Here is a 17,296-nt window from a genome sequence, read left to right as displayed (position 1 = left end):
CAAAAAAAAAAAAAAAAAAAAAAAAAAAAAAGAAATGATGACAGCCCAAGAGACCTCTGGAACAACACTAAACGCAACAACATTCACATGATAGTGTTCCCAGAAGTAGAAGAGAGAGAGAAAGGACCTGAGAAAATATTTGAGAGATTATAGTGGAAAAATTCCCTAACACGGGAAAGGAAATAGCCACCCAAGTCCAGGAAGTGCAGCAAGTCCCATATGGGATAAATCCAAGGAGAAACATGCCGAGACACATAGTAATCAAATTGGCAAAAATTAAAGGCAAAGAAAAATTATTGAAAGCAGCAAGGGAAAACCGACAAATAACATACAAGGGAACTCCCATAAGGTTAACAGCTGATTTCTCATCAGAAACTCTACAAGCCAGAAGGGAGTGGCATGATATACTTAAAGTGATGAAAGGGAAGAAACTACAACCAAGATTACCCTACCCAGCAAGGATCTCATTCAGATTCGATGGAGAAATCAAAAGCTTTACAGTCAAACAAAAGCTAAGAGAATTCAGTACCACCAAACCAGCTCTACAACAAATGCTAAAGGAACTTCTCTAAGTGGGAAACACAAGGACCTACAAAAACAAACCCAAAACAATTAAGAAAATGGTTAAAGGAGCATACGTATCGATAATTACCTGAACCATGAATGTATTAAAAGCTTCAACCAAAAGATACAGGCTTGCTGAATGGATACAAAAACAAGACCCATATATATGCTGTCTTCAGGAGACCCACTTCAGACCTAGAGACACATACAGACTGAAAGTGAGGGGATGGAAAAAGATATTCCATGCAAATGGAAATCAAAAGAAAGCTGGAGTAGCAATACTCATATCAGACAAAATAGACTTTAAAATAAGGAATGTTACAAGAGACAAGGAAGGACATTACATAGTAATCAAGGGATCAATCCAAGAAGAAGATATAACGATTATAAATATATATGCACCCAACATAGGAGCACCTTAATACATAAGGCAACTGCTAACAGCTGTAAAAGAGGAAATCGACAGTAATGCAATAATAGTGAGGGACTTTAACACCTCACTTACACCAATGGAGAGATCATCCAAAATGAAAATAAGTCAGGAAAAAGAAGCTTTAAAAATGACACAATAGACCAGATAGATTTAATTGATATTTATAGGACATTCCATCCAAAAACAGCAGATTACACTTTCTTCTCAAGTGCGCACAGAATATTCTCCAGGATAGATCACATTTTGGGTCACAAATCAAGCCTAAGTAAATTTAAGAAAAATGAAATCATATCAAGCATATTTTCTGACAACAACACTATGAGATTAGAAATGAATTACAGGGGAAAAACTGTAAAAAATACAAACACGTGGAGGCTAAACACTACATTACTAAATAACCAAGAGATCACTGAAGAAATCAAGAGGAAATCAAAAAATACCTAGAGACAAATGACAATGAAAAAACAACAATCCAAAACCTATGGGATGCAGTAAAAGCAGTTCTAAGAGGGAAGTTTATAGCTATACAAGCCTACCTCAAGAAACAAGAAAAATCTCAAATAATCTAACCTGACACCTAAAGAAACTAGAGAAAGAAGAAGAAACAAAACCCAAAGTTAGAAGAAGGAAAGAAATCATAAAGATCAGAGCAGAAATAAATGAAATAGAAACAAAGAAAACATTAGCAAAGATCAATAAAACTAAAAGCTGGTTCTTTGAGAAGATAAACAAAATTGATAAACCGTTAGCCAGACTCATCAAGAAAAAGAGGGAGAAGACTCAAATCAATAAAATTACAAATAAAAAGAAGTTACAACAGACACCACAGAAATACAAAGCATCCTAAGAGACTACTACAAGCAACTCTATGCCAATAAAATGGACAACATGGAAGAAATGGACAAATTCTTAGAGAGGTATAAGCTTCCAAGACTGAACCTGGAAGAAATAGGAAATATGAACACATCAATCACAAATTAAAACTGTGATTAAAAATCTTCCAACAGGGACTTCCCTGGTGGTGCAGTGGTTGGGAATCTGCCTGCCAATGCAGGGATGCCGTTTCGAGTCCTGGTCCTGGAAGGTACCACATGCCACAGAGCAACTGGGCCCATGCACCACAACTGCTGAGCCTGTGCTCTAGAGCCCACGAGCCACAACTACTGAAGCCCGTGCACCTGGAGCCTGTGCTCTGCAGCAAGGGAAGTCACTGCAATGAGAGGCCTGTTCACCACAATGAAGTGTAGACGCTGCTCACAACAACAAGAGGAAGCCCACGCGCAGCGGTGAAGACCCATCGCAGCCAAAAATAAATAAATTTATTTTTTAAAAAATCTTCCAACAAACTAAAGTCCAGGACCAGATGGTTTCACAGGTGAATTCTATCAAACATTTAGAGAAGAGCTAACACCGATCCTTCTCAAACTCTTCCAAAAAATTGCAAAGGAAGGAACACTCCCAAACTCATTCTATGAGGCCGCCATCACTCTGATACCAAAACCAGACAAAGATACTACAAAAAAAAGAAAATCACAGACCAATATCATTGATGAATATAGATGCAAAAATCCTCCACAAAATACTAGCAAACAGAATCCAACAACACATTAAAAGGATCATACACCATGATCAAGTGGGATTTATCCCAGGGATGCAAGGATTCTTCAATATATGCAAAGCAATAAATGTGATACACAATATTAACAAATTGAAGAATAAAAACCATATGATCATCTCAATAGATGCAGAAAAAGCTTTTGACAAAATTCAACACACATTTAGGATAAAAACTCTCCAGAAAGTGGGCACAGAGGGGACCTACCTCAACATAATAAAGGCCATATATGGCAAACCCACAGCAAACGTCATTCTCAATGGTGAAAAACTGAAAGCATTTCCTCTAAGATCAGGAACAAGACAAGGATGTCCACTTTCACCGCTGTTATTCAACATAGTTTTAGAAGTCCTAGCCTCGGCAATCAGAGAAGAAAAAGAAATAAAAGGAATACAAATTGGAAAAGAGGTAGTAAAACTGTCACTGTTTGCAGATGACATGATACTATACACAGAGAATCCTAAATATGCCACCAGAAAACTACTAGAGCTAATCAATGAATTTGGTAAAGTTGCAGGATACAAAATTAATGCACAGAAATCCCTTGCATCCCTATACACTGATGCTGAAAAATCTGCAAGAGAAATGAAGGAAACCCTCATTTACCATTGCAACAAAAAGAATAAAATACCTAGGAATAAACCTACCTAAGGAGACAAAAGACCTGTAAGCAGAAAACTATAAGACACTGATGAAAGAAATTAAAGGTGATACGAAGAGATGGAGAGATATACCATGTTCTTGGATTGGAAGAATCAATATTGTGAAAATGGCTATATTACCCAAAGCAATCTACAGATTCAATGCAATCCCTATCAAATTACCAATGGCACTTTTTACAGAACTAGAACAAAAATATCTTAAAATTTGTATGGAGACACAAAAGACCCTGAATAGCCAAAGCAGTCTTGAGGGAAAAAATGGAGGTGGAGGAATCAGACTCCTTGCCTTCAGACTATACTACAAAGCTACAGTAATCAAGACAATATGGTACTGGCACAAAAACAGAAACATAGATCAATGGAACAAGATAGAAAGCCCAGAGATAAACCCACGTACCCATGGTCATCTAATCTATGACAAAGGAGGCAAGAATATACAATGGAGAAAAGACAGCCTCTTCAATAAGTAGTGCTGGGAGAATTGGACAGCTACATGTAAAAGAATGAAATTAGAACACTTCCTAACACCATACACAAAAATAAACTCAAAATGGATTAGAGACCTAAATGTAAGACTGGCCACTATAAAACTCTTAGAGGAAAACATAGGAAGAACACTCTTTGACATAAAGCACAGCAAGATCTTTTTGATCCACCTCCTAGAGTAATGGAAATAAAAACAAAAATAAACAAATGGGACCTAATTAAACCTAAAAGCTTTTGCACAGCAAAGGAAACCATAGACAAGACGAAAAGACAACCCTCAGAATGGGAGAAAATATTTGCAAACAAATCAACGGACGAAGGATTAATCTCCAAAATATATAACCAGCTCATGGAGCTCAATACTAGAAGAACAAACAATGCACTCCAAAAATGGGCAGAAGACCTAAATAGATATTTCTCCAAAGACATACAGATGGCCAAGAAGCACATGAAAAGCTGCTCAACATCACTAATTATTAGAGAAATGCAAATCAAAACTACAATGAGGTATCACCTCACACCAGTTAGAATGGGCTTCATCAGAAAATATGCAAACAGCAAATGCTGGAGAGGGTGTGGAGAAAAGGGAACACTCTTCCACTGTTGGTTGGAATGTAAACTGATACAGCCACTATGGAGAACAGTATGGAGGTTCCTTAAAAAACTACAAATAGAATTACCATATGATCCAGCAATCCCACTACTGGGCATATACCCAGAGAAAACCACAATTCAAAGAGACACATGCACCCCAGTGTTCATTGCAGCACTATTTACAATAGCCAGGTCATGGAAGCAACCTAAATGCCCATTGACAGATGAATGGATAAAGAAGATGTGTTACATATATACAATGGAATATTACTCATCCTTAAAAAGGAATGAAATTGGGTCTTTTGTTGAGATGTGGATGGATGTAGAGACTGTCATACAGAGTGAAGTAAGTCAGAAAGAGAAGAACAAATATCGTATATTAACGCATATATGTGGAACCTAGAAAAATGGCACAGATGAACCGGTTTGCAGGGCATAGATTGAGACACAGATGTAGAGAACAAACGTACGGTTACCAAGGGGAAAAGCTGCAGGGGGGTGGTGGTGGTGGTGTGATAAATTGGGCGATTGGGATTGACATGTCTACACTGATGTGTATAAAATTGATGACTAATAACCTGCTGTATAAAAAAAGAAAAATAATGCACACACATGTACAGTACAGCACAAAAGAGTAAATAGCAGACAAAGATTCCAAGTCTTTCTTCTATCTATCTAGAGGTAGAATACGCATATATGGGAGCGCTAATAACATTTTTTCAGCTGAGAAGACTAGGAAATTGTTCTATTTTTTCCTGTAAGTCTTCCACTGTCCTCTATTCCCTTTTTTCTCACTGATCCCGTACCCTCGATTCCCTCCTAGATCGTTGTCTCCCTTATTGACTCCTAAGTCTGATTTCCATGAATTTTCCATCTCTTTATTAAAACAGCTTCACCATTATTAGTAATACCGAATCCTATTTATTTAAAATCTTCAACCTCATAATTTATTCACAGGTCTTCCTTGATCCCAAGGGCAGGCAAGACTCTTGGTTTTAGAGTTGATGCATCACAGTTTGATGCTTAGACCAGTGACTCTGGAACCAGATTCCATGAATTTGCACCCTGGCTCTGCCACTTGTAAATTATGTGCCAATGGGCAGGTCACCTCTTGCCTCAGTTTCCTCATTTGTCAAGCAGGGATAGTAGTAGCACTTACTCTGTAGGACTGTTTTGAGGATTAAATGAGTTTTTCACGTAAAGCACTCAGAGCATGACTTACACATTATAAATGCTACGTAAGTGTTAGCTATTTTTACTATTATTGGAGTGGGTAATGGGGTTTCCTTCTCTCACTGCTCCCCTTGTCTCCCCTGTCTTTACTTCTTTGAGGTTGTGGCTGTGACCTGGGAAAAATATTTTTCTTTTCTCATCTGCCCATGACATGACTTGTTGTCCTCTTCCGAGTGGTGATTACTTCTGACCCATTTTGGTGGGAAGGATTTCCACAGTGAGGAAGGAGGAAGGATAATAGGCTGTTGTGGCAGAGCAATCAGGAGATGAGGGTGGATGGGGAAATAGTGGGATGGGTCAAAACTTCCATCCTTTTGAATTAGTGTTGAAGGGGCACAGAAGGGTGAGCACGAATATGACTCTGCCAGGAAGTAAAAACAGTTTTCAAACAAACTGCCCTTTTTCCCCTTCCACCTACTCATCTTTGTTAAAATATATTTTAAACATTAATTATGACAGGCTTGTAATGGAGACAGTGAACAAATTTGTTTGTTTTTTCCCCCCCAAGAGATTTCAGTTACATTACTTCCTCGTAGAATATCACTTACTATGCGGTGCCATTTGACACTGGACTGCAGAATCTGGAGATTACTTGCTAGTCAGGGAGAAGAGGGAGAGTAGTTAAAAGGAAGTGCACTCTTACCACCTGTTGGAACATATCCCCAAATCTAAAGTTTTATATGACCTTAATGGCAAAGCCCAATGAAGATAGTACGTGCGTGTGCACACGTGCGCATGCGCGCGCGCGCGCGCGCACACACACACACACACACACACACACACACACACAAACTTCAGACAAATTCATTACAAATATTACTAAACAATACTTAACTAAAAGATTAACAAACAGAATACACAGCCACTTTAAAAGAATAATGAACCCTAACCAAGAGGTATTTATTCCCAACTTACAAGGATGGTTAGATAAAGGAGGACCCATAATATAATTCTCAACATAATTGCTAAAAAAGTTACGTGATAATTTATATTGAGGCAAAAAATTCTGATAAAATTTTAAATATATTCTTGATAGCAATTGTTAATAAAACAGATATGTAGTCATTTTTCTTAATGTGACATATAAAGACAAAAGCCAGAGCCAGATGTAATAAGGATATAATTAGAAGCATTCTCATTAAAGTAGAGAACAAGACAACGATGACCATTATACCACTATTATTTGCCATTTCTGGACATTCCAGCTAGTATTATTAGAAAATAGAAATAAATAAGTGCATTAAAATTGGAAAGAAAAAGACTATATTATTTTTAAATTATTTACTTCATGGGAAAGAATATGAGTGCCTTTTAAATTTGTCTATGATATCAGAATGATTTAACTAGAATTGGAATTATCAATGACTGAAATGTTTGGTAAAATTCCCTTAGAAAACCTTTAGAACCTGATATGTCTTTGTTTGATGGTGTAGCCCTTTGATAATTATTTTTATTTCTTTCATTTTAATTGTTCTGTTTCAATTTTCTAGGTCTTCTGTAATTCTTTTTTTTTAAATAATGTCTTTATTTTGGGATAATTTTAGATTTACAGAAAAGTTGCAAAGATAGTTTAGAGTTCTCATATACCCCTCACCTTGTTTCCATAGTGTTATCATCTTACATAGCCATGGGTCATTTGTCAAAACTGAAAAAGTTATATTGGTACAACTTTAACAACTAAACTGTAGACTCTATTTTTCCACTAATGTCCTTTCCCTGTTCCAGGATCCAAACCAGGACCCCACACTGCATTTAGTCATCATTTCTCCTTTGTTTCCTCTGTTCTGTAATTATTTTGTAATCTTTCCTTGTTTATGAATTTGACTATTTTGAAAGGGTACCTGGTTAGATATTTTGGCATGCCCCTCAGGTTGCATTTGTCTGATGTTTTTCTCAAGATTTGATTGGAAATATAGGTTTTGGGAAAAATATCACAGAAGTGAAGTGTCCTTCTCATCATGAGAAAGTATCAGATTTTGAATTTATTCAATAGTTCTACTATTTTTCTCTTATCAGATTCAGGGATGGAGCTTCATCTTTGTGTACGCCTTCTTTGCTTCTGCCTTCCTTGGATTTATTTTGAGGTTCTTTTCTAAATTCTTGTTGTGGATACTTGATTCAGTTATTTCTATCCTTTCTGGTTTATAATTCTAAGTATTCAAAGCTATGGAGTTTTCTCTGTGCGCTCTTTCAGCTATATGCTATAGGTTCTAATATGTAGTGCTATCAACATTCTGTAATTTGTGTATTAATTTTCTCTTTAACCTAAGAATAGAATACCTTATATGACACATGGTAAGGATTTTTGTTTGTTTCATAAGTTTACTATTGGCTGCTAATTTTTTTTTTTTTCATTGTGATTAGAGACTATTTCTGCTATTTCTACATTTTGGAATTTATACAGAAATTTCTAGCCTAACATATGGTTATCTTTTGTGAGTACACCCTTCTGTGGGCATTAGAAAAAAAGATATATTCTTTGTATTCAGGGCTAGAGATTGATATATGAGTTTCTCTCGCTCTCCCATATACACACAGTTACCTTTGTCTGAAGTACATCCTAAATTCATACTTGCTTTAATACTCCTTGATGACATGCTGACAAAGGTGAATTAAAGACTTCTACTACTAATGCTGCAAAAGAGTATTTTGTATTAGTACGTAAACCAGTAACTTTCCTATAGCTTTTTTTTTGCTTTATGAATTTTGATGTGACTATATTATATGGTAAGTAGATCATATTAATTTTCGATCGCTGTGTAACAAGTTACCACAAATATAATGGCTTAAAAAAACACCCATTTATTATTATTTGACAGTTTCTGTGGGTCAAGAAGGTCAGGCTCTCCTCAGGGTCTCACATGGCTGAAATCAAGGTGTCAGTATGAACTGCCATCTCACTTGAGGCTCAGGATCTTCTTCCAAGGTCATTTAAGTTGTTGGCAGAATTCAATTCCTTGAGACTGAAAGACTGAGGATCCTGCTCTTTTGCTGGATGATCTGAGGGCATCTGTCAGCTTGTAGAAACTGTCTTGAGTTCCTTGCTCTGTGGCCCCTTCACAAGGCCTTCTCACACTACCAATGTGACTTCTGTCTCCAACATCTAGACCCAGACTCAAAGGGATCATGTGATTACATCAGGCCCATTCATAATATTTCTTTTGATTAACTCGCAGCCAACTCTCTAGTAACCTAATTACATCTATAAAATCCCTTTTGCCGTATTGTGTAACATAATCATATCCCATCATATCAGAGCTCCAGCCTTTATCCTTCCTTAATTTTTCAGCTTCAAGAGGAGGGATTTATACAAGGCATGTATACCAAGAGACAGGAATATTGGAGGACATCTTAAAATTCTTCTTACCACATGAATTTTTATAATTATTTTATCTTTATTATGATTTATAGACTTTCTCATTATGTAATGCTTTTAAAAAATCGCATTTAATTAAGTCTTAATTCAAGCCTAAAAGTCAAAGTTGTCTGAATTAAGATCCTAACTCCTAATTTGTTGATGTTGTTGTTGTTTACATTTTCTTGGTATACTTTTTCCCGTCTTTTTATTCACAACCTTTTTTTTTTTAACATCTTTATTGGAGTCTAATTGCTTTACAATGGAGTATTTTGTTTTATAAATGTCTCTAGTAGCTAGCATATTGCTGGATTTTATTTGTAATTTAACCAGACTCCTTTCTCATTATACATGAGTTCAATTCATTTTGATTTATTTATGGAACATATTTTGGTCTTAATTTTGTTCTACATTTTATGCTTTTTCTGTAGCTGTGGCTACTTTTAAGTCCTTTATTACTTGGTATTTTTTCCTTGACTTTCTTGGTGTGTGTATGTGAAGTGGTGTGTTTTGTGTGTTTCTTTTATATGAAAGGTTTATATTCCTGTTGTGATTATGATTAAAATGACTCTAGCTTTTTGTAATATATTTATTCCTCAAAACTGTAGACCAAACTTTAGACCAAATCTGATTCCCAATTGTGAGCAAAGATGAAATTTGTTCATCTCTGTTTCCTCCCCTTCCTTATCCCCTATAGATTTTAGGTGATTAAATTACTTAGTGAAACCTTTATGCCTTTTTGTTTATATTACTTGATGACTTATTAATCCCCAAGTTTTAATAATAAAGAATCAATGTCCTTACATTACCTTCCTCCTTATTTCCTAATTTTCCTGGGTTATTAGTTATATAATTTTCATACTTACAAAGTTTATAATATTTATATTCAGTTCTGTAACAATAATCCCCACTTTCTTTAAAATAGATTCAGTGCACACTGCATTGGCTTCTCTAGTCATCTCCTGTTGAGCTGAAGTTCATTTTCTATTAGTCTCTTGAAGGGAAACACATTCCTTGAGTTCTTTCATGTTACAAAACATTTCTCACACTCACTCTGAGTTAAAGTTAGCCTGAGTATAACATTCTTGGGCCAAAAAGTTTTCCTCAAGGATTTTATGTGTTCTGTTCCACTGTCATCCAGTATTGCTGTGGAAAATGCTATGGCGAGCTGGATTTTTTTCTTCTCCTAGAAAGGTTAGTTGAATACTTTTCCTTTTCCTGGATTTCCAAAGCATTCTTTATCTTTGGAAATCAGCAACTTTACTAGGATACTGCTTCTTTGATTGTACAGAGTTAATTTTTCTAGGGACATAGTCTGCTTTTCGACCTATATCTTCATGTAAATTTATATTAAAAATTTTATTTAAATATTTTCTTCTTTTATTTTGGTTCTCTTCTTTGGTGACACCAATTATGCTTATATTGGTCTCTTTTTTTTTTTTTTTTGTGGTACGTGGGCCTCTCACTGTTGTAGCCTCTCCCGTTGCAGAGCACAGGCTCCGGACGCGCAGGCTCAGTGGCCATGACTCACGGACCTAGCCGCTCTGCGGCATGTGGGATCTTCCTGGACCAGGGCACGAACCCGTGTCCCCTGCATCGGCAGGCAGACTGTCAACCACTGTGCCACCAGGGAAACCCTGGTCTCTTTTTTATTTTATTTTATTTATTTTTTTTGCGGTACGTGGGCCTCTCATTGTTGTGGCCTCTCCCGTTGCGGAGCACAGGCTCCAGATGCGCAGGCTCAGCAGCCATGGCTCACGGGCCCAGCCGCTCCGCGGCATGTGGGATCTTCCTGGACCGGGGCACGAACCCGTGTCCCCTGCATCGGCAGGCAGACTGTCAACCACTGTGCCACCAGGGAAACCCTGGTCTCTTTTTTATTTTATTTTATTTATTTTTTTTGCGGTACGTGGGCCTCTCATTGTTGTGGCCTCTCCCGTTGCGGAGCACAGGCTCCAGATGCGCAGGCTCAGCAGCCATGGCTCACGGGCCCAGCCGCTCCGCGGCATGTGGGATCTTCCTGGACCGGGGCACGAACCTGTGTCCCCTGCATCGACAGGCGGACTCTCAACCACTGCGCCACCAGGGAAGCCCCTGGTCTCTTTTTTAATGTCTTTCTAGCTTATCTCAGTCTTGTCCTTCATGCTCCTTACCATATTTTCAGCAATGCTTATTTTCTTTGCACCATTTCCAGCATGACCTTTGTTTTTGTGAGAATATCCTTTCCCCCCCACTTCTGTCCTAAACGGCACTGTTTTTCCCTAAATTCTTATATCTCTCTTTCAAGATTACGTTTTACAGATAAAATTGCCTCATTAAATTATAAAGTCTTTTTTATCTGCTCTGTGATATTTTCCTAGAATTATTTAACTGTCATTATTTTTATATTACATTTCTGCTTTTTTCTTGTAAAATCTTTCTTTTTTTTTTTACATCCTCTATTGATTCCATGTTGATGATTACTCAGTATTGAATGAGATGAGTTACTCTCAGATCAAATGTTTGCTGGACTTTCAGATAGAGAAATTCTCCTCTTGACCCAGAACTGTGTGTGTAAATTTGCTCTTTCAGATTTATTCTACCCTTGCTATTTGATCTTGGCAGCTTCAGGATTTACCTCCTCTATCACGACTTACCTGCAACAGTAGATTCTTGGTTGGAAACCAGAACGGAAGAAAGGTGTTCAGTTGCATATTCCATTTCCGTTTTTCTGTCTAAGCTGCTCACCTTGCTTTTCCTCGTGCCTCTATCCCCACCAAAAAGCATCATTCATCTTCCCAGGGAGTACCTCTGGATCCAAATATCTGAACAAAAGCTTCATTCCAGAGTTGTCATATTTACTCACAATTTAGCTGTTTCACCACTGGAGTGTTTTCATTGTTATTTTCAAAGATTCCATATTTACTAAATGTTTATTTAGCTTTAGCAAAAGTTTCGCCTTTAAAATTCTCACAGGATTGAATACATATGTGAAGAAATTTTAGAACAGATCTAGAATGTACCCAAGTTTTGCTAGTCTGTGTTTTTATGTGTGCATGGTTTATTTTAATAAAAAATTGATGTGTAAACTATTTAGTCTCATGAGCTTTTCACCACCTGATGAATTTTTCTATTTCCTGACTCCTTAAAATCCAGCTTCATTGAGAAAAATAAAATTTTTTCTGGAGGGGGGTTCAATTTTTGAGCTTGAGTGCTTGAGGTGAGACCAAAATTTGATGGTGTAGACTGCCATAGGTTAAGATAAGTGCTCCAGATGCCTTCGAGGCAGGAGAGATGTGGTCAGATGGTGGAAAAGAAGATAGACATGGAGTTAGGAGATTCATTAACAAAGATGAACTCTTCCAATTGGCAAATTTGGAAAGAACTTTAGAGGAGGGCCATAGTGAAGTAAATTCTAATATACCCATAGTTCTTTCTTTTAACAGAACAAAAACTAAGAAAAGTAGTCAAAGTTAGAAGACAGACTTTTGACTGACTGAAGGATTAATAGAATAAAAATCACTTACTCATGTGTGACTTCTCTGCAATTGATAGGAGGCAAGGTAGTGAAGATAAACTCAAGTGTCTTACCTCTTAGCCAAAGGTAAAATATTCTAACAACGAAAGGAATCCTTTGAGATGTTGTCATTCGTCACGACAACCATATATTTCAAAGATTCCATTCTGGAATGGATGTACTTGCCTAGAAAGTACTGATATGCTTAAGTGGCTGGTAATGCTCACTGTCATTCCTGAGGAGGGAAGCTTCTGGTTCTTATGTTATCTGCACTGAAAGGTAGCTCTGCAAACCAACAAGCTTGCTAGAAGTTGGGTAAAGGATATGAATAGAAAATTCACAGAAGAGGAAAACTGAATGGTCAATAAATATTACAAGATGCTTAATCGTACTCAAAGTCACGGAAATGCAAACCAATAAAATACCATTTCACAACAAATAAGTAAAAGAATAACTACAAATAAGTAAAAATTTTAAAATTGATTATCGGCAAAGATAAAAGAATACTGGAACTTTATCACACCACTGGAGGAAGTACAAATGATATAGCTACTTTGTAGAGCAATTTGTCACATTTTAGTAAAATTGAAAAATTGCAACCCAGAATTTCCACCTGTAGGTCCATAGACATAGAAACATTTATAGAATTTGTGTACTGGGAGGCACGGGGAAGTGTGTTCATTGCAGCATTTTTTTGTAACAAATTTAAGATATAACTTGTGTTCCATATAATTCACCCTTTTAAAGTATACAACTCTGTAGTTTTAAATATAATTACAGACGTGTACAACCATCAACACTATCTATGCATCTATATTTATAAGAGATATTGGTCTGTAGTTTTCTTGAGATGTCTTTGTCTGGTTTTGGTATCGGGGGTAATGCTGGCCTCGTAGAATAAGTTGGAATAATGTTCAATCCTCTTCTATTTTTTAGAAGAGTTTATAAAGATAGTTGTCAATTTTTTGTTAAATACTTGGTAGAATTTACCACTAATGTCATTTGGTTCTGACATTTTCTTTGTAGGAAGGTTTTTTGACTACTAATTTAATCTCTTATTATAGTTCTATTCAATTTTTTTCTGCTTCTTGAGCAAGTTTTGATAGCTTGTGTCTCTCTAGAAATCCCTCCACTTCATATGTTACGTAATTTGTTGGCATACAATTATTCAGAGCATTCCCTTATAATCTTTTCAATTTCTGTAAGGTTTTTCTTAATTTTTGAAGCATTGTTTTGCCAGATATAGAAATCTTGGTTGACAGTTTTTTTCCTCCCAGCCCTTTGCATATGTCACCCTGCTACATTCTGCCATCCATGTTTCTGATGACAAAACAGCTGTTAATCTTATGACAATATCTTATACATGATGAGCTGCTTTTCACTTGTTGCTTTTAAGATTTTCTCTTTGTTTTTGGCTTTAGACATACTACTTCACATTCTTTGAGCTTTGTGTGTGCAGGTTAATGGGATTTTGGGGTTAAATTTGGGAAGTTTTTGGCCATTATTTCTACAAATATTATTTCTGCTCCTTTCTCTCCTCTCCATCTATTACTCATATTAGGCATATTTTGGTATACTTGATGATGTACCACAAGTCACTGAGTCTTTGTTTATTTTTCCTCTTTCTTTTAAATTTCTGCTCTTTAGACTGGATAACATCGATTGACCTATTGGCAAGTTTGGTGATTTTGCCATCTGCTATTCAAATCTGCTGTTGAGCCCCTCTAAGTAGATTTTTCATTTCAGTTATACTTTTCACTCCAGAATTTCTATTTGGCTGTGTTGTATAATTTCTACTTCCTTTTTGATATTCTCTATTTGGTAAGAGACATTGTTTTTATACTTTCTTTAAAAACATGGTTTACTTTAGTTCTTTCACTGCATTTATAACAGTTTGTTAAAAGTCTTTGTCTAGTAGGTACAACGTCTGGTTTCCTTAGTGACAGTTTCTGTTGTTTTTTATTCCTGTATATGGGCCATAATTTCCTTTTTCTTTGCATGTGTCATAATTTTTATTAAAATCTGGATATTTTAAAAAATGTAATATAGCAGTTCTAGAAATCATATTGCTCTCCCCTCACAGTTTGTTGTTATGCTCATTATTGTTATTGATGGTGGTTTTATTTTGTGAATGTAGTGACTTTCCTGGACTAATACTGTAAAGCCTGTATTTTTTCTGTTTTGTCATATATGGCCACTGAATTCTCTGTTCAGTTACCTAATGATTGGATAGAGGTTTTTTTTAAAGTGTTTTGAACCAGTAAGTCTCCCAACCTTTGCCAAGGAGCTCCATGTGTTTGTACGTGTGTGTGTGTATATTGTTGTTGTTATTGAATGCTTTCCATACTTCTAGCAGTTTACAACACTGCCTTAGTTTTTGCTTCCTGATTGCAGAGCCTTAATGTTGCCCAGAGGAAAGAGATTAGAACCTTCTCATGTCTTTCCTTGGTGTGTGCAGAGCTCTGAACATGATTTCCAGAAATAGATCAGAGCTTTCAAAGCGTCCTATGGGCACCTCATTTCCCTATTTTTCCTTTTTTGGTCAGCCTCTTATTTGCTCCAACTGTTGTTGCCACCTCTGGGAGCTACAGTGTTAGACAACTGCCACGGATTGGTTTTGGCAAATGCTCTGAGAATAGGACTGTTTGCACTGAAGGACCTCTGAGTCAGGTAAAATAATGACAGGCCCTATGAATGGTACTTTTTCAAGGAGATAACAAAAAGGTCAAATAATGATGGTTCCCTGGAGGATTTGAGGGATCCATGAACATATTCTGCCCTCTCTAGCAGTGGCTAGGCTTCTGATTTTCACAGCTACTGTGGTTTTGGGGTTTTTGGTTTTCACCCATTTTTAAAAATAAACTCTTCTTAGATGATTGCAAACATTCAGTTAATTCCCCAAGTTCTAAAAATGTTGATTTTGCCAGTGTTCTCATTGCTTTTATGGAGGAATAGATTTTCAGAGGTTATTACTCCACCATTATAAAAGTACTTGCACAACCTTATTTTTAGTAGGAAAAAAATTGGAAACAATATGTTATAGTAAGAGAATGGACAAGTAAATTGTGATCTCTTTATACAATGGAACTCAGCAGTTAAAATAATGGACTAAGATTATATATCTATACATGGCTAGCTATAAAAAACAAGTTGTAGAATGATACCTACAGAACAATAATATTTATATAATTATGACATATAAAACACACCAACTAATACTTTTGATATGTGCATATATTGAAAGCAAATTATTTTTACAAAACATGAGCTGAGAGGGTAAACACCTTATGTATGATAGTGATGGGGATTTGGAATGAAATAAGAAAATAAGTAACTTTTCCCATAATATTTTTATTTATTTTATTAAAGAAAATATGGACACATGAGTGTATACTATATTAGTTTTGTGTTTTTATCTATTTAAAACTTAGGAAGAAAGAAGAAAGTCATAATGGGTTGGATTCTTCTGTTCCCTGGGGACTCACTTGACTCTGCTCAATTTTTTATAATCTATGGGTGGATAGAAAACAGAAGACAAGAGTAAGATAAATAACTGCTGAATCACAATTGGGTCTGTTATAAAATGATTTTGAAATGGCTTTCAAATATGGAATGTCATATTCTGCTTTTTATTTTGCTTTTAAAAAATTACAAGTTCAAACCAGACAGAAAAATGAGTCATTGGCTTCTTCCTCCCTAAAAATCTCCATACTATGTCTCTGCTCCAGTCAGGGAAATGAAACAATTGACATTATCTGTCTTCTTACCTCCACACTCTTGGTTAGTAGCACCTCCATAGATTCCAGCAGAGAGAAAGAGAGTTGCTTTACAATTTATAGCACCTTGAAAGAACATAGCACCCCTCTTCCAGAAATTTCTGACATCCCATTGATGATATGGGAGCACAAATATCAATTCTGTTTTACAGACAGGAATGGGAGAATCTGATCTACCATTATACAAAGTAATTTTTCTCACAGACTATTTGACAAGGGTAAAAATGAGAAACAAACCCAAGCCTAGCCCCTCTTGGCCTGTTACGCAGCCAGAGAAAGCATCAAAGCAAGTGTTCTCATTACCACATGAAACCACTAGGTGTCACTAAATATAAAACTTGTATTCATTAGAGATTACAACTAGGAAAGCAGAAAAGGCAAGTGAAATTCATCATGTTAATGGAGAAAACTGAAAATTCCACCTTTAGTTGACACAATGGAAAGTGGCTTCTCTCTAGCCCAATACCCCCAGGAAATGGTTTCAGACCCTGTCATATCCGTGTGTGGACCCATTTGGACTGGCAAAAGCATTTAGCAGAAAAGTAACTAAATGATCTCATAAAACTCAAGAAATATGTTATAGAATGACTCTGTTAATAAAATGGGGTTAAAATTCCAAGCCTCAAGTGCTGGAGTCCTCCTGGGACTTGTGTCTAAAGTTTCAACAGCTGCCCCCAGGTGGCAGTGAGTCAGATAAATTGAATTCTCTTTAGACAGGGAAAATTGAGATATGATTTTTTTTCAAATTAATTTCTACTTTTCTCAATGATTTTCCCCCTTTTATGTCTTTATTCTGAAAAACATAACTGGCAAATAGTATAAATTCAATACATATTTGTTGGATGAATAGTATGAAACAAGGGAAGGAAACTAACATTTATTTAGTTGCTTTTTATACCTTGTTCTCTACTGCTTTCTTGCATTCCTTTTTTTTTAACATACTCTTCACCAAAAAATCCTGTAAGGTAGTTATTGTCGTCATGGCTGTGTACAAGCAATACTCATGAGATATAATGACGAATAATCTTTACTTTTATTTCTCATTTTTCCTTTAAACTTTATTCAGTAGGAAAGCTCTTTCC

The 17,296-nt window shown here is 36.2% G+C and overlaps 1 protein-coding gene across 1 annotated transcript in view; it reads right to left on the bottom strand.

The window, feature by feature from the left end:
• MROH9 (maestro heat like repeat family member 9) overlaps positions 1-11,642 on the bottom strand; it is a 92,267-nt gene extending 80,625 nt beyond the window's left edge. Inside the window, exons 1-2 of the mRNA XM_007458145.1 lie at positions 11,579-11,642; positions 8,160-8,221 (exon numbers count right to left, since the gene is read on the bottom strand). Coding sequence (XP_007458207.1) covers positions 8,160-8,221; positions 11,579-11,642 — 126 coding nt within the window. The remainder of the gene's footprint in view (positions 1-8,159; positions 8,222-11,578) is intronic.
• Positions 11,643-17,296: the final 5,654 nt, after the last annotated feature.

The sequence above is a fragment of the Lipotes vexillifer genome, unplaced genomic scaffold, assembly GCF_000442215.2.
Source record: "Lipotes vexillifer unplaced genomic scaffold, Lipotes_vexillifer_v1.1 scaffold189, whole genome shotgun sequence".
NCBI classification, from domain to species: domain Eukaryota; kingdom Metazoa; phylum Chordata; class Mammalia; order Artiodactyla; family Lipotidae; genus Lipotes; species Lipotes vexillifer.
Note: the sequence above shows the minus strand (reverse complement) of the source record. Positions and strands in the feature narration are given on the sequence as shown.